General features: G+C 49.3%; 1 protein-coding gene across 2 annotated transcripts in view; it reads right to left on the bottom strand.

Moving 5' to 3' along the window:
- Positions 1–48: 48 nt before the first annotated feature.
- Positions 49–17,932, bottom strand: part of CHRNG (cholinergic receptor nicotinic gamma subunit) — a 32,589-nt gene continuing 14,705 nt past the window's right edge. For both annotated transcript variants that reach the window (XM_028731786.2, XM_028731787.2), the window contains 6 exons: positions 15,661–15,864; positions 12,442–12,556; positions 10,575–10,689; positions 9,007–9,214; positions 7,314–7,447; positions 49–4,532 (listed from right to left, as the gene is read on the bottom strand). In XM_028731786.2, coding sequence (XP_028587619.1) covers positions 4,368–4,532; positions 7,314–7,447; positions 9,007–9,214; positions 10,575–10,689; positions 12,442–12,556; positions 15,661–15,864 — 941 coding nt within the window. In that variant the 3' untranslated portion in view covers positions 49–4,367. The remainder of the gene's footprint in view (positions 4,533–7,313; positions 7,448–9,006; positions 9,215–10,574; positions 10,690–12,441; positions 12,557–15,660; positions 15,865–17,932) is intronic.

The following is a 17,932-nucleotide window of genomic DNA, read 5'->3' as shown; positions in this document are numbered from 1 at the left end:
TTACAAGGCAGTCCATGCCACTGTCAGACAGTTCTTTGAGCCAGAAAGTTCTTATAACAACAAAAACAACAACAACAATTTATTATTTATACCCCACCCATCTGGGCGGCTTCCAACAGAATATTAAAATACAATAACCTATTAAACATTAAAGGTTCCCCAAACAGGGCGCCTTCAGATGTCTTCTAAAAGTCTGGTAGTTGTTGTTCCCTTTGACATCTGGTGGGAGGACGTTCCACAGGGTGGGTGCCACCACCGAGAAGGCCCTCTGCCTGGTTCCCTGTAACTTGGCTTCTCACAGCGAGGGAACCGCCAGAAGGCCCTCGGAGCTGGACCTCAGTGTCCAGGCAGAACAATGGGGGTGGAGACGCACCTAATGTTTAATTGGAATCTCCTTTCTTGTAACTTGAAGTCATTGGTTCAAGTCTACCCTCCCGAGCAGGAGAAAACAAGCTTGCTCCATCTTTGATGTGATAGCCCTTGAGATACTTGAAGACGGCTCCCATATAAGCTTCTCCAGGCTAAACATAACCGACTCCTTCAACCGTTCCTCATCAGGCTTGGTTTTCAAACCCTTGGTCATCTTGGTCGCCCTCCTCTGCATACCTTCCAGCTTGTCTATGATGGTGGGGAGTTATTATTTGTGGGGGTGTTGAATCCTCACATATTCCACGCATTCTATTGCTCCCTGCTTCCTAGGCCCCATTCTCTTTATCTTGTCCCAGTCCTTAGCAAACCCCAAAACCACCATGTTGGAAGGGGAACCCAGAGGTCCTCTAGTCTAGCTCCCAGCCATGTTGACAACATAGGATGTCCCTCAAAAAATAGTGCAGGAAAGGGTGAAGGAAGATTACAAAAATTAGGGCTCTTCCATTTAGAGAAAAGGTGAGAGGAGACATATTAGAGGTGTATAAATTTATGCATGGTGTGTAGAAAGTGGACGGAGAGATGCTTTTCTTCCTCTCTCATGACATTATAATGATGGTTTCTGGGAAGAAGAAGGAGGCTCTGGGGAGATGCCCATGCAGCGCTGGCTGGAAGAGGCTGCACAGGGAGACCGGGGGCCATGACTGACCACTGCATTGGACCCAACCTTCCTGAAGCTCTGGGAGGAGCAATGAGAGACACTCTTGGGGCGTAAGGTTCTGTACCCCCTGCACTGAAGGTTTTAGGTGTAAATATGTGTAAAGTAAACCATATTTCTTAAAGACACTAGCCTCTGCTGTGCCTCAACTTCCCAACGGAAACACAACCCTGGGTGAGAGCCTGGAACCCCCTGGAATTTTGCTACTGTTCGGCAGAGATTCAGAATGTGCAACTTTCGTAATAATATGCATCTTTGTAAGCACTGCAAAATTCAATTAGTGTGCATTTCAGATTGCTTTGTATAACGATGTACAGGTAAGTTTTTAACGTTTGGTGCTTTACAGTGTTTGATGTTTTCATTTCCTGGAAGCCACCCAGTTAGATGGGCAGCATATAAATAAATTATTATTATTATTATTATTATTATTATTATTATTATTCCCACACTGGCAACAAAACCGATAGATGTGTCTTTAAACGTGATCTGAATTTCTTTCCCTTGCTGTCCTTGAAAAGGAAGGTGGAGGGAAAACCTTGATTGGTTGGCTCCTCCTCCTAAGATCTAGGGCTCCGCCTACCCCAGCAGACTCCGCCTACCGTTAGCCGCCCCACCAGCCTCAGTGGTCACCAGTTGCCACTGCTGTATTGTCCGTGTCCTGAAGCCCCCATGGCTACAACACCATCTTGCCCTCTGCGAATTCTGTGGTTTCATAGAATCATAGAATTGTAGGGACCCCTGCAAATGCAGGGAACTCAGTTAAAGTTTAAGCGGACTGGAGAGAGAGAGAGAGAGAGAGAGAGAGAGAGTCAGTTTCTAAACGCTCTTTCCCTCTCAGGAAACGACAGCAGCCCACCTTTCAAGAACGCGGGAGCAACAAATCCCAGGATCAGTCTGGATTAATGACGGGGACTTTATCTAAACCCTTCTCTTTGCCTCTCGTTCGCTCGCTGTCATTACCGCTGCGGGCCTGCTGCACCTGCCACAGCTCCGGGGAGCGGCAGGCAGGCGATTTGGCAGGTCCTCGGAAGAGTTATCCGCAGAGAGGGCCTGTGAGACGGCTGTTTTGACAAGGCCTGGAGAGGGGCCAGGACAATATAGCGGCACGGGGGCAGCGGGAAACAGAGCTGCTCTGGCCTTGGGGCCTTGTTCTGACAGCAGCAACGCCAACCTGTCCAAATGGCCGTGTTTGAGGAGCCCCAGTCGGGGGCTGCAGGAGCGAGATAGAGCAACGGGGAAAATAAGCTTTGGGCCCAAGCGAGGGAAGTGGCGTTAACTGCAGGGTGCGGGGATAAAAGGAGGAGGCCTCTCATTGGACTGGAGCAGGGTTTGAGAGATGGCTAATCGTCTTTCGCTATTGACTGGAGAGGAACAGGAGCTGGGGACTGAAGGAGCAAGCGGCAATGCAATTTGTCTCTCCTGCCTCTGCAAACAGCTATGCAGAGGACAAGGAAGCCAGGGCTGCAGGCCTTGATCTGTCCAAGAGTTTGCTCTGCCCAAGAACCACAGCCCCTCCTTGCTCCTATAGCAGGCCTCACCTTGTGTTCTTATCGCATCCGGGTTAAGGACGCATCCCAGGCAAGAAAGAAACACAGAGCATTTGAAGTAAAGCTGGACCTAGGGACATACAACTGATTTTGGACTCACAGCTGTCCATGGAGGCGCGGGTTAATTCTGTGTCCAGGGCAGCTGTTTACCAGCTCCATCTGGTACGCAGGCTGAGACCCTCCTTGCCTGCAGCAGTCTTGCCAGAGTGGTGCATGCTATGGTTATCTCCCGCTTGGACTACTGCCATTCTCTCTACATGGGGCTACCTTTGAAGGTCACTCAAAAACTGCAATTAATCCAGAATGCAGCAGCTAGACTGGTGACTGGGAGTGGCCGCCAAGACCATATAACACCGGTCCTAAAGGATTTCAATGGCTCCCAGTACGTTTCCGAGCACAATTCAAAGTGTTGGTGCTGACCTTGAAAGCCCTAAATGGCCTCAGCCCAGTATACCTGAAGGAGCCCACCCATCGTTCAGCCTGGACACTGAGGTCCACCTCCGAGGGCCTCCTGGCGGTTCCCTCACTGCAAGAAGTGAGGTTACAGGGAACCAGGCAGAGGGCCTTCTCAGTAGTGGCACCTGCCCTGTGGAACACCCTCCCACCAGATGTCAAGGCAATAAACAACCATCTTACTTTTATTTCCCAGCCCCAGCCCTTGCTGGGAGACAAAGGCCACCTTCAGATGTGTGTGTGTGTGTGGGGGGGGTCCATCCTGTTTATTTTCCTGCTGGCAATTCCACTGGGCATCTGCATGAGTTTCTCACATTCCTTTCACATTGCCTTGTGGAACTGCGGCCTTTGGACATTTGGTGCCACTGTGCCTCAATTCTGTTTGCACCTGCCATTGGACACGTTGCCACTCTTTATGTGTGCAATCCATTCATGAAAACGGCAGGAGGGAATGCTCTGCCAGATCCCTACCCCAAATTCCCTCCACAAAGTCCGGAAAAAATGACAATGCAAAACTCCTGTGATATTCATTTCCATGTTGGTTTCTTTTAGAAACAGCTGCAAAGGGGTTGCGAACTGGTTGCTTCCAAAAGCAATGGACATGGAAATGAGGGCTATAGTTTTTGCTAGGTTTCCAGAAGTAGCTTTCACGTCGTGTGAAAGAGCACATAAAACGCAGAAATTATCAGGTAAGTAAATGTTGGGGAAGAGGAATGAAGTGCTGCCTGAAGGCAGTCAAATATCTGATTAATGGACGAGCCCCAGGTAATGGACTACCTTTAAGGCTGCAGCTTTTCCAACGGTCTCACAGGGATGGGACAGGACTGTCTGCCTCTCTTAGCTTCAGCTGTTGGCTGAGGAACCTGGGAAAGCACTGACGGGCAAACCTGCAACCCACCCAAATAGGCAGTCCTGGTGTGCCCACCTGCTAGAACACGTTAGCAGACACTAACCTAAACAAGAAGGCTTTGTGGCTTTGAGGGAGGGCCAGAGCTCAGTGATAAAGAACATGGTTTGCATGCAGAAGATCCCCTTTCAAAGGTGGGGTTGGAGGAGACTCCTGCCTGAAACCCTGGAGAGCTGCTGCCTGCCAGTGTAGACCATATTGAGATAGATGGACCAATGGATATGGAGTCTTCTTGCATTCCTATTGGACATAATTGGCCCCCAGCACAGAAGTCCACCAAGCACAGAGGTTTCAGTCGAGAGACGGCGCCGACACGTGGCCGTTGAGGGGTTGCCGCTGCTGCTGCCACTGCTGCCGCCACCCCTACACCTCATTCCTAGGGGAGGTACAGCTTGGGGTCCCCTGGGAAGGGCTCTGCGGGAGCCTGGTTGAACTGCGCCATCAGGAAGACGCCCAGCGTCCCACAAATGAAGATGGAGGCCATGAAGAGGAAGCAGACGCGGTCAATGACCCGGCCCACCAAGATCCACTCTTCATTCTCCTGCAAAGAAGAAGACACCAGACAGGATGCACGTTAGAATTGTTTTCGGTGGCTCGGAGGTGTGCAAGTTGTCCAGCGGAAGAGGGCGTGGAGGCTGCCACAGGGGTCCTTCGGGCCTGACAGTGTGAGGGACGGGACTGAGGAGGAATGGTGGAGTCCGTCCCCCACCTCCTCTGGCACTTCTCAGAGAAGAGGGAGACAGCATAGATTTACAACAGTTGTTTGCAGACGGTCTTAGCTCAGAGGCTGCAGAGGGGAGAAGCTGGGAAATATTGGGAGAGGAGGAGGAGAGACAGCTGACAGACTCAGTGTCTTTAGAAAGCATACCAGATCCCCCCTCTCCCAGGACCTGGCAGGCATTGAGAGTAGGAGAAGAGAAAGCTCAAAGGCAGAAGGCACAGATCAGCCACCGTAGAAGAGAAGAAAAAGAAGAGTTTGGATTTGATATCCCACTTTATCACTCCCCTTCAGGAGTCTCAAAGCAGCTAACATTCTCCTTTCCCTTCCACCCACACAACAAACACTCTGTGAGGTGAGTGGGGCTGAGACACTTCAGAGAAGTGTGACTGGCCCAAGGTCAGCCAGCAGCTGCATGTGGAGGAGCAGGGAAGCGAACCCGGTTCACCAGATTACAAGTCTACTGCTCTTAACCACTACACCACACTGGCTCTATATACGTAGGGATGACATATAATAGGAGAGATGGAAGGTGTGGAGTTTTACTCAGAGCAAAACCATTACTGCAAGAGAGGCACTTTTCAAAGCCTCTTTCTGTTAATATTGAATAAAAGACTTGGTAAGAACTCTTCTTGTTTATCTAATTCTTGGTTGCCCACCATGGGAGAGATCGGATTTTCTGAAGCCTGACAGACAGGAGCAGGGCTGAAACAAAGCCGTCCCCTTTTGCCTGTCACCCCAACCACAGGCAGCCAAAGCTTATTTTCTCAGAATCCTACCGGGAAGGACGCTGCAGCACCCTTGCCCACGGGACCTGTGGGAAATTAAAACTAGCATTAAATTACCCAGGGGACTGTTGTAGTGGTGGAAAGAGGTGAAACCAGGGGTGAGGAGGAACAGTTACCCCCTCTCTCCCCAACCAATTTCATGGCGAACATTCCCAATGGAGGATTCTCAACACAGTCTTTGCCTGGAGCCTCTGAACAGAGGAGAGAGTGTGTTTGTGTGTGGACAGTATGGGGCGGTCTTGTTTGGTTTCTGATTTTGTGTTTTTATACTGTGAGCCGCCCTGTGATCCTTGGATGAAGGGCTGCATAGAAATTTAATTAATAAAAATAAGAATGGTGTCATTATACAGCTTAGTCACTGGGTGGCGCTGGATTTAGTTGTACCTGGGTGGAGTTTCCTGTGTCTGTTCCATTCTTTTTCTTTAGGGACAATAAAGCTCTTGTCTTGCCCACTGATTTGTAAGTCCTCTATCAGTTCCAAAGCACAACGTTGGGGTCTTGGTGTTCCTTCTCCACTCAGTGGCGTAGCGTGGGTTGTCAGCACCCGGGGCAAGGCAAGTAATTTGCGCCCCCTAACCCGTGGATTTGCGCCCCCTAACCTGTGGATTTGCCCTAACCCCAGATGTTGCGCCCGGTGCGGCCGGCCCCCCCTGCACCCCCCATGCTACGCCACTGTCTCCACTGATTCATGGCCCCCTGGTATGGGTTTCCTGGGGATGGTTAGGTTGCCTCCTTAGCTCATTCTTTCAGCCCTCTGGCTTATGCTGCGGCCACAACCCCTTCATCTCCTGGTTCTCCCCACCATTTGGGGCAGCGGAAGGCCTGCTCATTATTCGGTCGGGTTTCACTCGGAAGCTGCAGCTGGTGCAGATTTTAGCAACTGGGTTGTTGACTTGCACAGTCTGTCAATGCCATAGATAACACCCCTGCCAAGGAGCCGCTTTACTGGCTGCTGATATGTTACTGGGCACAATTCAAGGCTTTACTCTTAGCACTTACAAGCCCTGAATGACTAGGGACCAGGTTACCTAAGGGCCTGCCACACCCCATAGATCCCCGCTTGGCATATGCCCTCCTCAGTTGGGCAACGCTGGGAGCACCACATACCCCGGAGATGCACTGAAGAGCACAAGAAGAAGTGTGGAGAGAAATGCCTGAAGAGGGCTTTGGTTAGACAAGATGAAAGCTCGCAGCTGAATGAAATACGAGAGGCGCCATCTGCATTGGCATGCCGACGGCTTTTGAAATCGCACCTGTTCGCACAAGCATTCCCTTGATCTCCCGACCCAGGCCTCCCGTTTCAATCGCCGTGCTGTTTTAATGGGATTGTTTTATTGCCCTTTTCGATTATGGGTTATGCTTTTATTTAAATATTGTAGCAGAATTATTTTATGGCGTATTTTAACAAGGGATGTTTCAACGTGTGAGTAGCTGGGATTTCATGCTTTGCAATCCACTCAAAAGCCTTATTTTTTGGCATTAAGCAGTACATAAATTAATAAATAACCATAAACAATAATGGTAAACCGCTTAGAAACCTGTTTCGGCATTAAGTGTTACATAAAATAATTAATTAAATGAATGAATGCATACCTAAACAATGTGTTAATTGCCTCTGCTTAAAAATACGTTTGAAATGATATCAGGGAGAAAGGCAGAGCACAAATCAATCAATCAATCAATCAATCAATCAATCTTCTCCTATGACTGCGCATTCACACATGCAAAACATTGCTTGATGCCACAGTCAGCAAGAGACGAACCTGCCTGTGTGAACAGGTCCCTAAACAGCCGTACACCCGAGATGCCAACTTACACTGTCAAAGTCCTTCTTCTCTTCCAAAGTCTTAGCAATGTGGTTGCAGGCATCGACACAGGCCTGGATCTCCGGAGCAGCACGGCGCAGACTGTTGCAAATCTCCTGGGGACTTCCGTTCTCTAAGCTGCCTCCTGGGAATGGGGAATTGTGAAGATTGTAGAGGAAGAATCTGAACAGGGGAGATCTAGTTGGGGGCCGAAACAGCTTCCACACTTGACCCAAGAGCATGCAGGAAAGACAGAGGGCTGCATAACACTAAGATGCTGGTTTTAAAAAGTTAAAGTCTTCTGGCAGCCCCTGGTATGAGTAAACTGCAGTTGAAATAATAGAGAAGGATGGGTTTTAATAGCATTTTTAAAGTCTCCTCCACATGATGAAGAGGCAATCCGCCTGCAGGGCGTGGCCTAGCTCAGAAGAACTGCCCAGAAAGAGCAAGGAAGAGGAGGACAGCGAGCTGGCAGAAGCAGCTCTGGGGATTTAAAGGGGACTGATGCTGTTTGCGGATTAGCACCGCCTGCTGTGTGCTAAAATGCACTTTTAAAAATACTGTAAGTCTTATGTTCTTTTTCGCTATACTCCTGCCCTGCTCTTGCAATTTGTGGCTTAGTCTTCCTTGCTTTTATTATAAATCAATAAAAGAAAAAGAAACCTTATAAGTCTCTAGCAGTGCTCTGCTCCCCCCCCCCCCTTCTTTTTTTTAGGAAAAAGGGTGCTGGTCCTCACCATGAAGTTGTTACAGTAAGTGCCACACATTTGGGAGGAAATGTGCTAGTCCTGTATCCCACTGAGTACCCCAGAAAGAAAGCACTGGGACTCTAAAACAAGAGTTTGTTGTTGGACTCCAACTCCCATCAGCCCTGGCCAGCAAGGGCATTGCTCAGGGAATGATGGGAGTTGTAGTCTATTGACACCTGTGGGAAGAGAACACAGGCTCCCCAGTCCAACTCGAAGAGGGCTCTGAGCTCCTGAAGGCTGAGGGGTGGGGGAAGAGGAAGAACTTGAAACATCCCTCCCCCCCCGGAATGTAAAAAGGTGAAAAACTTCTGGGAAATGATATATAACGAGATGAAAAAAATGTTGAAATATACATTTATTAAGAAACCAGAAGCATTTCTACTGGGCATTGTAGGAGATGATATAAATAGAAAAGAATGTAAGCTGTTTTTATATGCAATGACGGCAGCAAGAATATTGTTGGCACAAAAATGGAAGCAAGAAGAACTACCGACGAAAGAAGATTGGAGGATGAAATTGATGGGCTACGCAGAATTAGACAAATTAACAGGAAGAATTCGAAACCGGCAGGACCAGAGATTCACAGAAGATTAGTGTAAATTTACGGACTATTTGAAAAGCAATTGTGATGATCAGATTACATTTGTAGGTTTGCAAGAAATTTTGTGAGGTGAATAATTTGAATTATTGCATAACTGGATAAAAAGGAAGATGTTAGTTAAGATAATTAAAGGCAATATAAATTTTAAAAGTGCAGAAGAAATCATAAAAATGATCATCAGAGGTGCTGATGGAAGTCCAAAAAGATTGTATAAGATGTGAAATTTTGTGGTATGTACGATAAATAATATGTTTTAAAATGAATAAAAATTATTATAAAAAAAGAAACATCCCCCCATCTGCTCTCTTCCACAACAGACCACCCTCTGCTGTTCGCGGTCGGCCCAAGACTTGCCTATCTGCGCCAGGAGCATCTTCACCAACCCGTCGCGCTCCCTCTGCCTCTCAAAGAGGAGCTCACTCCGCGCCTTCCACAGCATGTACTCGTCTGCTTTCGCCATGAGCCCCAGAGAGCTCCGCCGGCGGACGAGACGATTCCCCACGGGCGCGTCGACACGCCGCATGTGCATGCCCAGGTAGCGTGGCACCAGCCTCAGAAACACCTGGGAAATGGGGGAAGAAAATAGGGAGGCTACCCAGGAGGGTTTCTGACAGCAGTGAGCCGGCAGAAAACCATACAGAGCAAGTTGGAGTTAATGCTTTATCAGACAAAACAGGATCGGCACAGGAGTGTCAGGCCTAAGGAGCACAGCAACTCATGTCCGGCAGGTCTTGCCTCCATGAAGTTCTTGCTGAGATGAAGAAGAAGAGAAGAAGAGTTTGGATTTGATCTCCTGCTTTATCACTACCCGAAGGAGTCTCAAAGCGGCTAACATTCTCCTTTCCCTTCCTCCCCCACAACAAACACTCTGTGAGGTGAGTGGGGCTGAGACTTCAGAGAAGTGTGACTGGCCCAAGGTCACCCAGCAGCTGCATGTGGAGGAGCGGGGAAGCGAACCCGGTTCCCCAGATTACGAGTCTAACGCTCTTAACCACTACACCACACTGGCTCTCCAGATTGAAGGTCCCTTCCTCCCCTCAGCTGCCTAAGTCCCCTCCTCGCCATGGCTTTTCCCAAGCAATCGGAGACTGTGCCTCCAACTTCTCCTCTGCTCTTTTCATGCCTCTCCTGGTTCTGGGAGACAAGCAGGGAGGGGTGCTTGTTGCAGCAGGAGGGGGAGACACCCAAGACTCTTCACCAGCCTGACTCATCTCTGCCTCTTTTCCTCCCTCCTCTCCTGCTTCTGTTCCTGAACTTCTCTCCTTGCTTATTAAGCCCTGTTACCCCTTCAGCTTCTGACACCTCCTCCTCCCAACCTCCTCCTCCTGACCACTCATTGCCACCCCACCACCATTCCCCAGACTCTGGTCCCTCCGCCCATTCCTCTGCCATCTCCCTGGGGCCCTGGGTGCCCAAGCACCCACAAAATTCCCCACGGAGAGTTTGTGGCATCCACAGACTTCGATGCCAGGGCCAGGCACACTGCATGACACCCATGGCCCCGGGCACCTGAGGTCACGGGGCCAAGCTGGCACTCCTAGTGCGCAACCAGTCTGTGGCAGTTTCCAAGTGGGTTGCTGCATGAAAGGGCAGGGTCTTCAGTTTGAGCTAGGGCTGTGGCTCTTTAAGAAGGAAGGGGACAGGGCCGTAGCTCAGTGGCAGAGGATTTGCCTTGTGTGCAGGAGGTCTCAGGTTTGATCCCCAGCATCTCCAGGTAGGACTGGGAACGACACCTGCATAAAACCCCAGAGAGCTGTTGCCAATCAGTGTGGTCATTGCTGAGCTAGAGGGACCTGTGGTCTGAGGATAAGGCAGTTTCCCTGGTAAGGCAAAGGCCAAGTCTTGGGGCTCAGCGGTGCAAGGAGGTCTAACGTGAGCAGGGGGCCAGCCCAGAGCTTCTGGGCAGCATCCGCTGGACCTACCTCCCGGACCCGTGCGGACATGGAGTGCGTGTTGGGGGTCCTCAGGGAAACGTTGAGCACAATGACAGCGTTCACGACAATGGCAATAGTAACCACCAAGAGGAAAGTTAAGTACCTTTGGGGAGAAAAAGGAAAATGGCACACTGGTCACCTAACCTAATCAGTGGCAAAATCAACCATTTCATATTCTTCATCAGTCTGAGAATTTGTTCTTCTAAGTAATTGGAAAATGCCTCCCCTTTAATGCACACATATCAGTATGCAAATTTGTCTATGTTTTTGCATTTTTACGCTTTCCCCATATATGATGCATTTACTAATAATATGCATTTGTAGGCACAGTTTTGCAAAAAAACAACAACCCCAAAACCCCAAACGCGGATATACAGTGGAACCTCAGTTTTCGAACATAATCTGTTCCGGAAGACTGTTTGACTTCTGAAATGTTCGAAAACTGGAAACTGAATACAAAAGCCTTAATAGAAGAAGAAGAAGAGTTTGGATTTGATATCCCGCCTTTCACTCCCTTTAAGGAGTCTCAAAGCGGCTAACATTCTCCTTTCCCTTCCTCCCCCACAACAAACACTCTGTGAGGTGAGTGAGGCTGAGAGACTTCAAGGAAGCGTGACTGGCCCAAGGTCACCCAGCAGCTGCAGGTGGAGGAGCGGAGACGCGAACCCGGTTCCCCAGATTAGCAGACTACCGCTCTTAACCACTACACCACACTGGCTCCAAGGAAACTGAGAACAGAGGCCGCCTTGGAAGTTCGACTTCTGAGGTGCGTTTGAAAATGGAAGCATTTATTTCTGGGTTTATGGCGTTTCGGTTCCGAAACGTTCGTCAATGGAGACGTTCGAAAACTGAGGTTCCACTGTAATGCATTTGTGAATATATGCATTTGTAGGCAACCTTTCCCCTGGTATACCCAGTTTCTGTCTATAGAGAAATGCACCACAAAATTCAGAGAGTTCTGAATTCTGAAGGACAGCTGTGTTTAACTTATTGTGTCTTTGGGGGGGGGGCAAATTAGGAAGGCCCACCTAAAAATGCAAACAGAACCAAATTTCCCTTCTATCCTGACCACCAACCATGTGTACTTCTGAGTTGCTGAATGGAGGGGGAGAAGCACTTCACAGAGCACTCTGCAAAGTCCCCTCCCCATCAAACGTGGCTGTAGTGAAGTTTAATGGAGGAGGGAGGTGCTTCAGCCAGTGGTTTAGCAAGCAGCTCTGTGAAGCCGCCCCCCCCCCCCCGCCCCCTTGGCAGCCTTAGTCATGCATCTATCAGGATAACATCTGATGAAGTGGCTGCTAGCCCACAAGAGCTTCCACCATAATCAAATAAAGCCATGCCAACAGCCAGAGATCAAATCCAACATCTAAAGCTCACGTCCTGCCACTCTCGCAGGCTTCTCAGGGGACCTTGGACAAGCTGCTACCTCTCCCTCATTCCCCACCGGCAAAATGGATTTATCCATTATCTGTCGCGCAACAGTGTTGGGAAGATAAATTCCGCAACTCCCTTTCGCAAAGAGTTGCCACTTCAGTGATGAACTGGTGTAATAACATCAGGAACATGCCGATGCCCCAATCCAGGGGAATCTTTGCTAAAATGAAAGGAGTGGCTTTTTGGAAACTATTTAATTGTCTAATTCTCCTTTAAAGCCACCCAAGCTGGAGGCCATCACTGTCACCTACCAAATAATAATAATAATAATAATAATAATAATAATAATAATAATAATAATTTATTTATACCTCGCCCATCTGGCTGGGCTTCCCCAGCCACTCTGGGCGGCTTCCAACAAAATATTAAAATATAGTAATGCATCAAACATTAAAAGCTTCCCTAAACATCGTTTGCTTACTTTTCAATGAGCGGCACTGCCTGCGAGGTTTCGGGGACCTTTTTCGCAATCAGGAAGAGGAAGACGGTCTGGGCCAGGAGGACGTTGATCGAAACTGTGCACTTCTGACCACCAGCTGCAGAGAGAGAGAGAGAGAGAGAGAGAGAGAGGCGCAATAAGGCTTCTGTCTTGCTTCATCATCTGCTCTCACGCCCCGTCCCAAGAAGGTCCACCCAAGGAATGCCTAGTTGCTCTGAAAATAGAGGCCTGGGATGCAGAAGTATCACTTATTGTCCTCCTCTCAGCAGTTGACAGGCAGGGAATACAGTGGTACCTCAGGTTACAGATGCTTCAGGTTACAGACTCCACTAACCCAGAAATAGTACCTCGAGTTAAGAACTTTGCTTCAGGATGAGAACAGAAATTGTTCGGTGGAGGTGCAGTGGCAGCGGGAGGCCCCATTAGCTAAAGTGGTACCTCTGGTTAAGTACAGTCTCAGGTTAAGAATGGACCTCCAGAACGAATTAAGTTCTTAACTGCATCTGAAACAGTACCAGGGGCTTCCTCTCTAAACTTTAGGACCATGCCCCCTTCCAACTGCCACAGGGTTAAAAGAAAGGGATGCTTCGCTGATTGGTTCTCAGCAGTCAAAACCCCAGACTATCAGGGAAAGAGACCTCAGCCTCTGGACCAAGTCATGATTGACTCCCACCAAGCTGACCTTGATTAGACAGGAGCTCCTTATGAGCCTCCCCAACTCAATTCCAGTCTTGGTCCTGGAGACATTAGGAAGAGCAGGGCTGCTGCTGGATCAGGCCCCTCTCACTTGTGTGCCAGCACTGCTCCCAATCTTGCTTCTGCCCTGCCCCAGCCCTCACATCGGCACCAGGATGAGAGATGGGAGAGGCAGAGCCCTCAAAATGCAAAGCACCTTCCACCCTGTGTCTTCTGAACCCTAAAAACAACTCTGTCCTACCAGGATGCTCTGTGAGTCCCATCTGCAGGTGTTTCCACTGCCTAATCGCAGGCTAGGGGATGAGGGGCTTTATCTATCAAGCTGAAGCTCCAAGACTTTGGCCACCTCATGAGAAGAGAAGACTCCCTGGAAAAGACCCTGATGTTGGGAAAGATGGAGGGCACAAGGAGAAGGGGACGACAGAGGACGAGATGGTGGGACAGTGTTCTCGAAGCTACCAGCATGAGATTGACCAAACTGCGGGAGGCAGTGGAAGACAGAAGTGCCTGGCGTACTCTGGTCCAGGGGGTCACGAAGAGTTGGACACGACTAAACGACTAAACAACAACATCTATCAAACTACCAGTTGCCACTAGGCCACATGGGTGCCTCTTGGCCTTGTTCCTGCTGAGATGGGACCCAGTTTTGCTCTGCACTTTCTCAGCTCTTTTCTGCTAAACAGAGGTGGCAAGGCAGGCAGTAGTTAGAATCATAGAATCATAGAGTTGGAAGAGACCACAAGGGCCATCGAGTCCAACCCCCTGCCAAGCAGGAAACACCATCAGAGCACTCCTGACGTATGGTTGTCAAGCCTCTGCTTAAAGACCTCCAAAGAAGGAGACTCCACCACACTCCTTGGCAGCAAATTCTAACCAGATAGTTGATCTATCAGGTTAGAGGGAGGGATTCTCAACCTGCCACTGTGTGCTGTTGTACATTGTTTCGATGGAGAAAAGTTTTTCCTCCTCTCTCATCGTGCTGAGGAATTCAGGGTCCTGTAGATTCAGGGAGTGACTCTCTTAAGAGGAAAGGTTGCAGCCTTGGGGCCTTTGAGTTAGAGGAGACATGGTAGTAAAGGTAAAGGGACCCCTGACCATTAGGTCCAGTCGTGGCCGACTCTGGGGTTACTGCACTCATCTCGCTTTACTGGACGAGGGAGCTGGTGTACAGCTTCCGGGTCACGTGACCAGCATGACTAAGCGGCTTCTGGCGAACCAGAGCAGCGCACGGAAACGCCGTTTACCTTCCCGCCAGAGCAGTACCTATTTATCTACTTGCACTTTGACGTGCTTTCAAACTGTTAGGTTGGCAGGAGCAGGGACTGAGCAACGGGAGCTCCCCCCGTCACGGGGATTTGAACCGCCGACCTTCTGATCGGCAAGTCCTAGGCTCTGTGGTTTAACCCACAGCGCCACCCGCGTCCCTGGAGACATGATAGAAGTTTATAAAATTATACATGGGATTGAGAAAGCAGGACTTTGGACTAGATGGATCATTGGCCTGATCCAGGAGGCTTTTCTTCTGTCATCACTTTGCTGTTGTTATACCAGTTTTTGAAACGCTTCTTTTCTCCTAAGCCTTCCCAAATTTTATTCCTGCAGTTTTTAATTCTCGATGGTTTTAGGATTTTGATACTGTTTTACGATCTGTTTCATGCTTTATGTTCCATTTCTGCACTTCGCCTTTTATGCGGGTTTTATATTTTATCGTCAGGTGGAGGTGGTTCTTACTAGAAGCTTGAGAAAAATGCAGTCATAGAAAGCAAGGGGGGGGCCTGAAAATGGACACCCCAGGAGCCAAAGACCCAAGCATAGTTTACCCTGTGTTTACTAATTTACACCTGCCTGCAGTCTGTTTGGATGAAGGGGCAACTTAGATATCTGATGAAATGAATAAATAGGCCTGGAAATCGTGAGAGGGCTTTCGATAGTGCAAATTTGGAGGTGATTGTAGCCCGTGTCATGCTAAACACATGCCTGCTGCAAAAACCAGCAGGCACACACTTAATTCCCCCTGTCCTGGATGGTCTTCTGCTATTGCAGGACTACAATTCCCATCATCCTTGACCACTGACTGTGCTGGCTGGGACTGATGGGAGTTGGAGTTCAGCCGCATCGGAAGACCCACCAATTTCCACTTCCTCTTGACCAACCCGGTTCCTTGCCTCTCTGTGAAGCAAAGTCTGGGAGCTGTCCAGAGTGCTGAATCATTAGCCCAGGGTGGGGGAAGCTGGACTTTCCAGACTACAGTTCCCATCATCCATCAACACCTGGGGGGCCACAGACTACAGGACCTAACCCAGGCCAACCAAAGCACCACAGGTGGAATCCACAAACATATTAAAAAACGCTGTGAAAATGCTTTTTTAAAAAAAGTTTTGAAAAATACATTGAATTTGCCATAGCTCAATGTCGCCATCTGGTGGCACATTTGTATATTGCACTTTACAACACACTTATTTGAAGCTGTATAGCTGAGTCCACAGCGATACTTTTGGCGCTGACCTTTCGCTGGGAGGAAGTACACCAGCACAGCAACCGAGGAAATGAGCACGCAAGGGATGATGATGTTGATGATGTAGAAGAGTGGCTTCCTCTGGATGATGAGGAAGAAGATGATCTGCTGGTACCCTATGTCATCTGGCGTGAAGTGGTGAGCGTTCACAACCTTCTTGGCTGGCCGGTGCTTGATTGCCCATTCCCCGTTCTCTGTAGGGAGAAGGCAGCGTCATGTGGGTAGGAGCTTTCCTACACACAAGTATCGGTCACATTAACTATGGAGCTTCTGAGACCAGCAGCTCAGAGCTCTCCCTGTCACACTTTTCTGCAATTCCCTATTTTTGGCATCACCATGAATTCTCACACCCCAACCTTTTAAAACAAACACATGCACACCAAGTTTCAAGCCCTCCTTCAACAATACAGAAATAACAGTAAATGATATTAATTCTGGGTCACAGCAGCACCCAAAATTCTTGCTTTGCCAAACTGGAGTGGCTATTCTGCAGAATATTCTCCAGCGGAGATAGTCTCCAACAGGAGATCTCAAAAGCCTATCAAATAATTCTTTGATGAGAAAGGTTGCCTTTGCCCAACTAATAACGCACCTGAAAAGAAAGCATCACCCATTGCCTCCAGACCACCTTGAGCTCCCCATCTTCCAAACATTTGTGGGCAGTAGTGCCTGTTTCACTAAGGCCCCTCCAACCTCAGTTTGCCCCAGACACACCCACTTTGCCCAGCAGCTTCCCCCTTCTCCACAGTCTCAGTGTTGCCCTTGCAGAAATCAAGAGAGAGGAAGGTGAGGAGGGGACAAAACCTGTCTAAATTGCTCTGCCTGTCCTTAGCTCTGGCGCCCCCTACTGTTGACCTCCCTGCCAACTCCCCCACTATTCCCAGTGGGCACCAGCTGCCGCTGTTTTGGGGGTCCCCAAGTCTGGTCCTGGCGGCCACCTCGATCTGAAGCCAGGCTGCCACGTTGAGACGAGGAACGGAGCCTGGGGGAAGGGAGCTGCTGGCGACGAAGGAGCTGCTGGGGAAACGAGTGCAAACAATAAAGGTACAGAGAGAAATCCCTTTCCTACCTGGAGTGTGTGTGCGTGTGTGTGCGTGTGCGTGTGTGTGTGTGTGTGTGTGTGAGAGAGAGAGAGAGAGAGAGAGAGAGAGAGAGAGAGAGAGAGAGAGAAAGAGAGAGAGAGAGAGAGAGAGAACTGACACAACAGAATCCCTGAGAAAAGTGCCCTGGATCTGAATGAGGATTTAGAGCCCTGTGTGAACGATATATCCACAATAGCAAGACTCATCCGATCATCTGGGCCAGGATGCCAGGAGCTGCCAGCTTACTGCCTGGCAGCCCAGAGGGACTTCTGCCAGAAGCTGGAATCTGATGGAGAGAGAGCTGATTCTGCCATGTGTTTGGTCCCGAAGGCCTCCAGTGGCCCTGCTGCCATATAAAAGCCCACATTTATCTCTCTCTCTCTCTTTCTCTCTCTCTCTCTGGGCTGCAACACGAAGCCAAGCGTGACACGTTATTAAGCTGGTGTTTTCTTGTTTATTCCCCCCGCCGTCTGCGGGAGAGATAGATTTTTAACCGTGCAAAATAACTGGCTTGTCCCCCATCGTGAAAAAACAAGAAAGCCTCTCGCTTCCAAAGAGGAACTTTTCCACCTCCGAGATGCTATTAAAATATGATGGAGAATGGCGGCGGCAGCTGCTGGCGACGGCTGCGTTCCTGGATCAATTGGCTGAAATGTAACTGTTAGCTTTAGGAGTGGCTGGGAGGGAAGGAGAGGAGCCAGCAGAACAAAGGAGGGGGGGGGGAATGACAAATGCCAAACATTCTCCTGCAGTGATTCTTATTAATAACCCACAGAAGCAGGGTGGGGGACGACACATGGCCAGAGAGCAAAGTGAGGCAAACCTTGGAAGCCATTAAGAGGGGGATGCAAACAGGTGACAGGTGTGATTCCCAGGTGCAAAGCTGAAGAGGGACCCCAAGTGGAGCCCCCCAAGCCCTCAGGACTCTCCCCACCCCCTTCTTTAGCCACACCTCCTCCTCAGCCCTGCCTCACACCCAACCCAAGGATTTGTGCCTGGCTAGAATGTGCCCTTGAGTTCTGATAATGTCTCCTGCCAGTCTGGATGGAGGAAGGAGAGGATGTGTGAGTTTGTGTAGAAACTACCCTACTCTAGAAAGGGGAAATTTGCATGCATTGCTCCACCCACCTTTTGCCAGTGGCCCCATTCACCACTGGATTGTGGCCCCTGGAATGTTACC

This window comes from Podarcis muralis, chromosome 6, assembly GCF_964188315.1.
Source record: "Podarcis muralis chromosome 6, rPodMur119.hap1.1, whole genome shotgun sequence".
NCBI classification, from domain to species: Eukaryota; Metazoa; Chordata; class Lepidosauria; order Squamata; family Lacertidae; genus Podarcis; species Podarcis muralis.
This window is presented reverse-complemented; position numbering and strand designations above follow the sequence as displayed.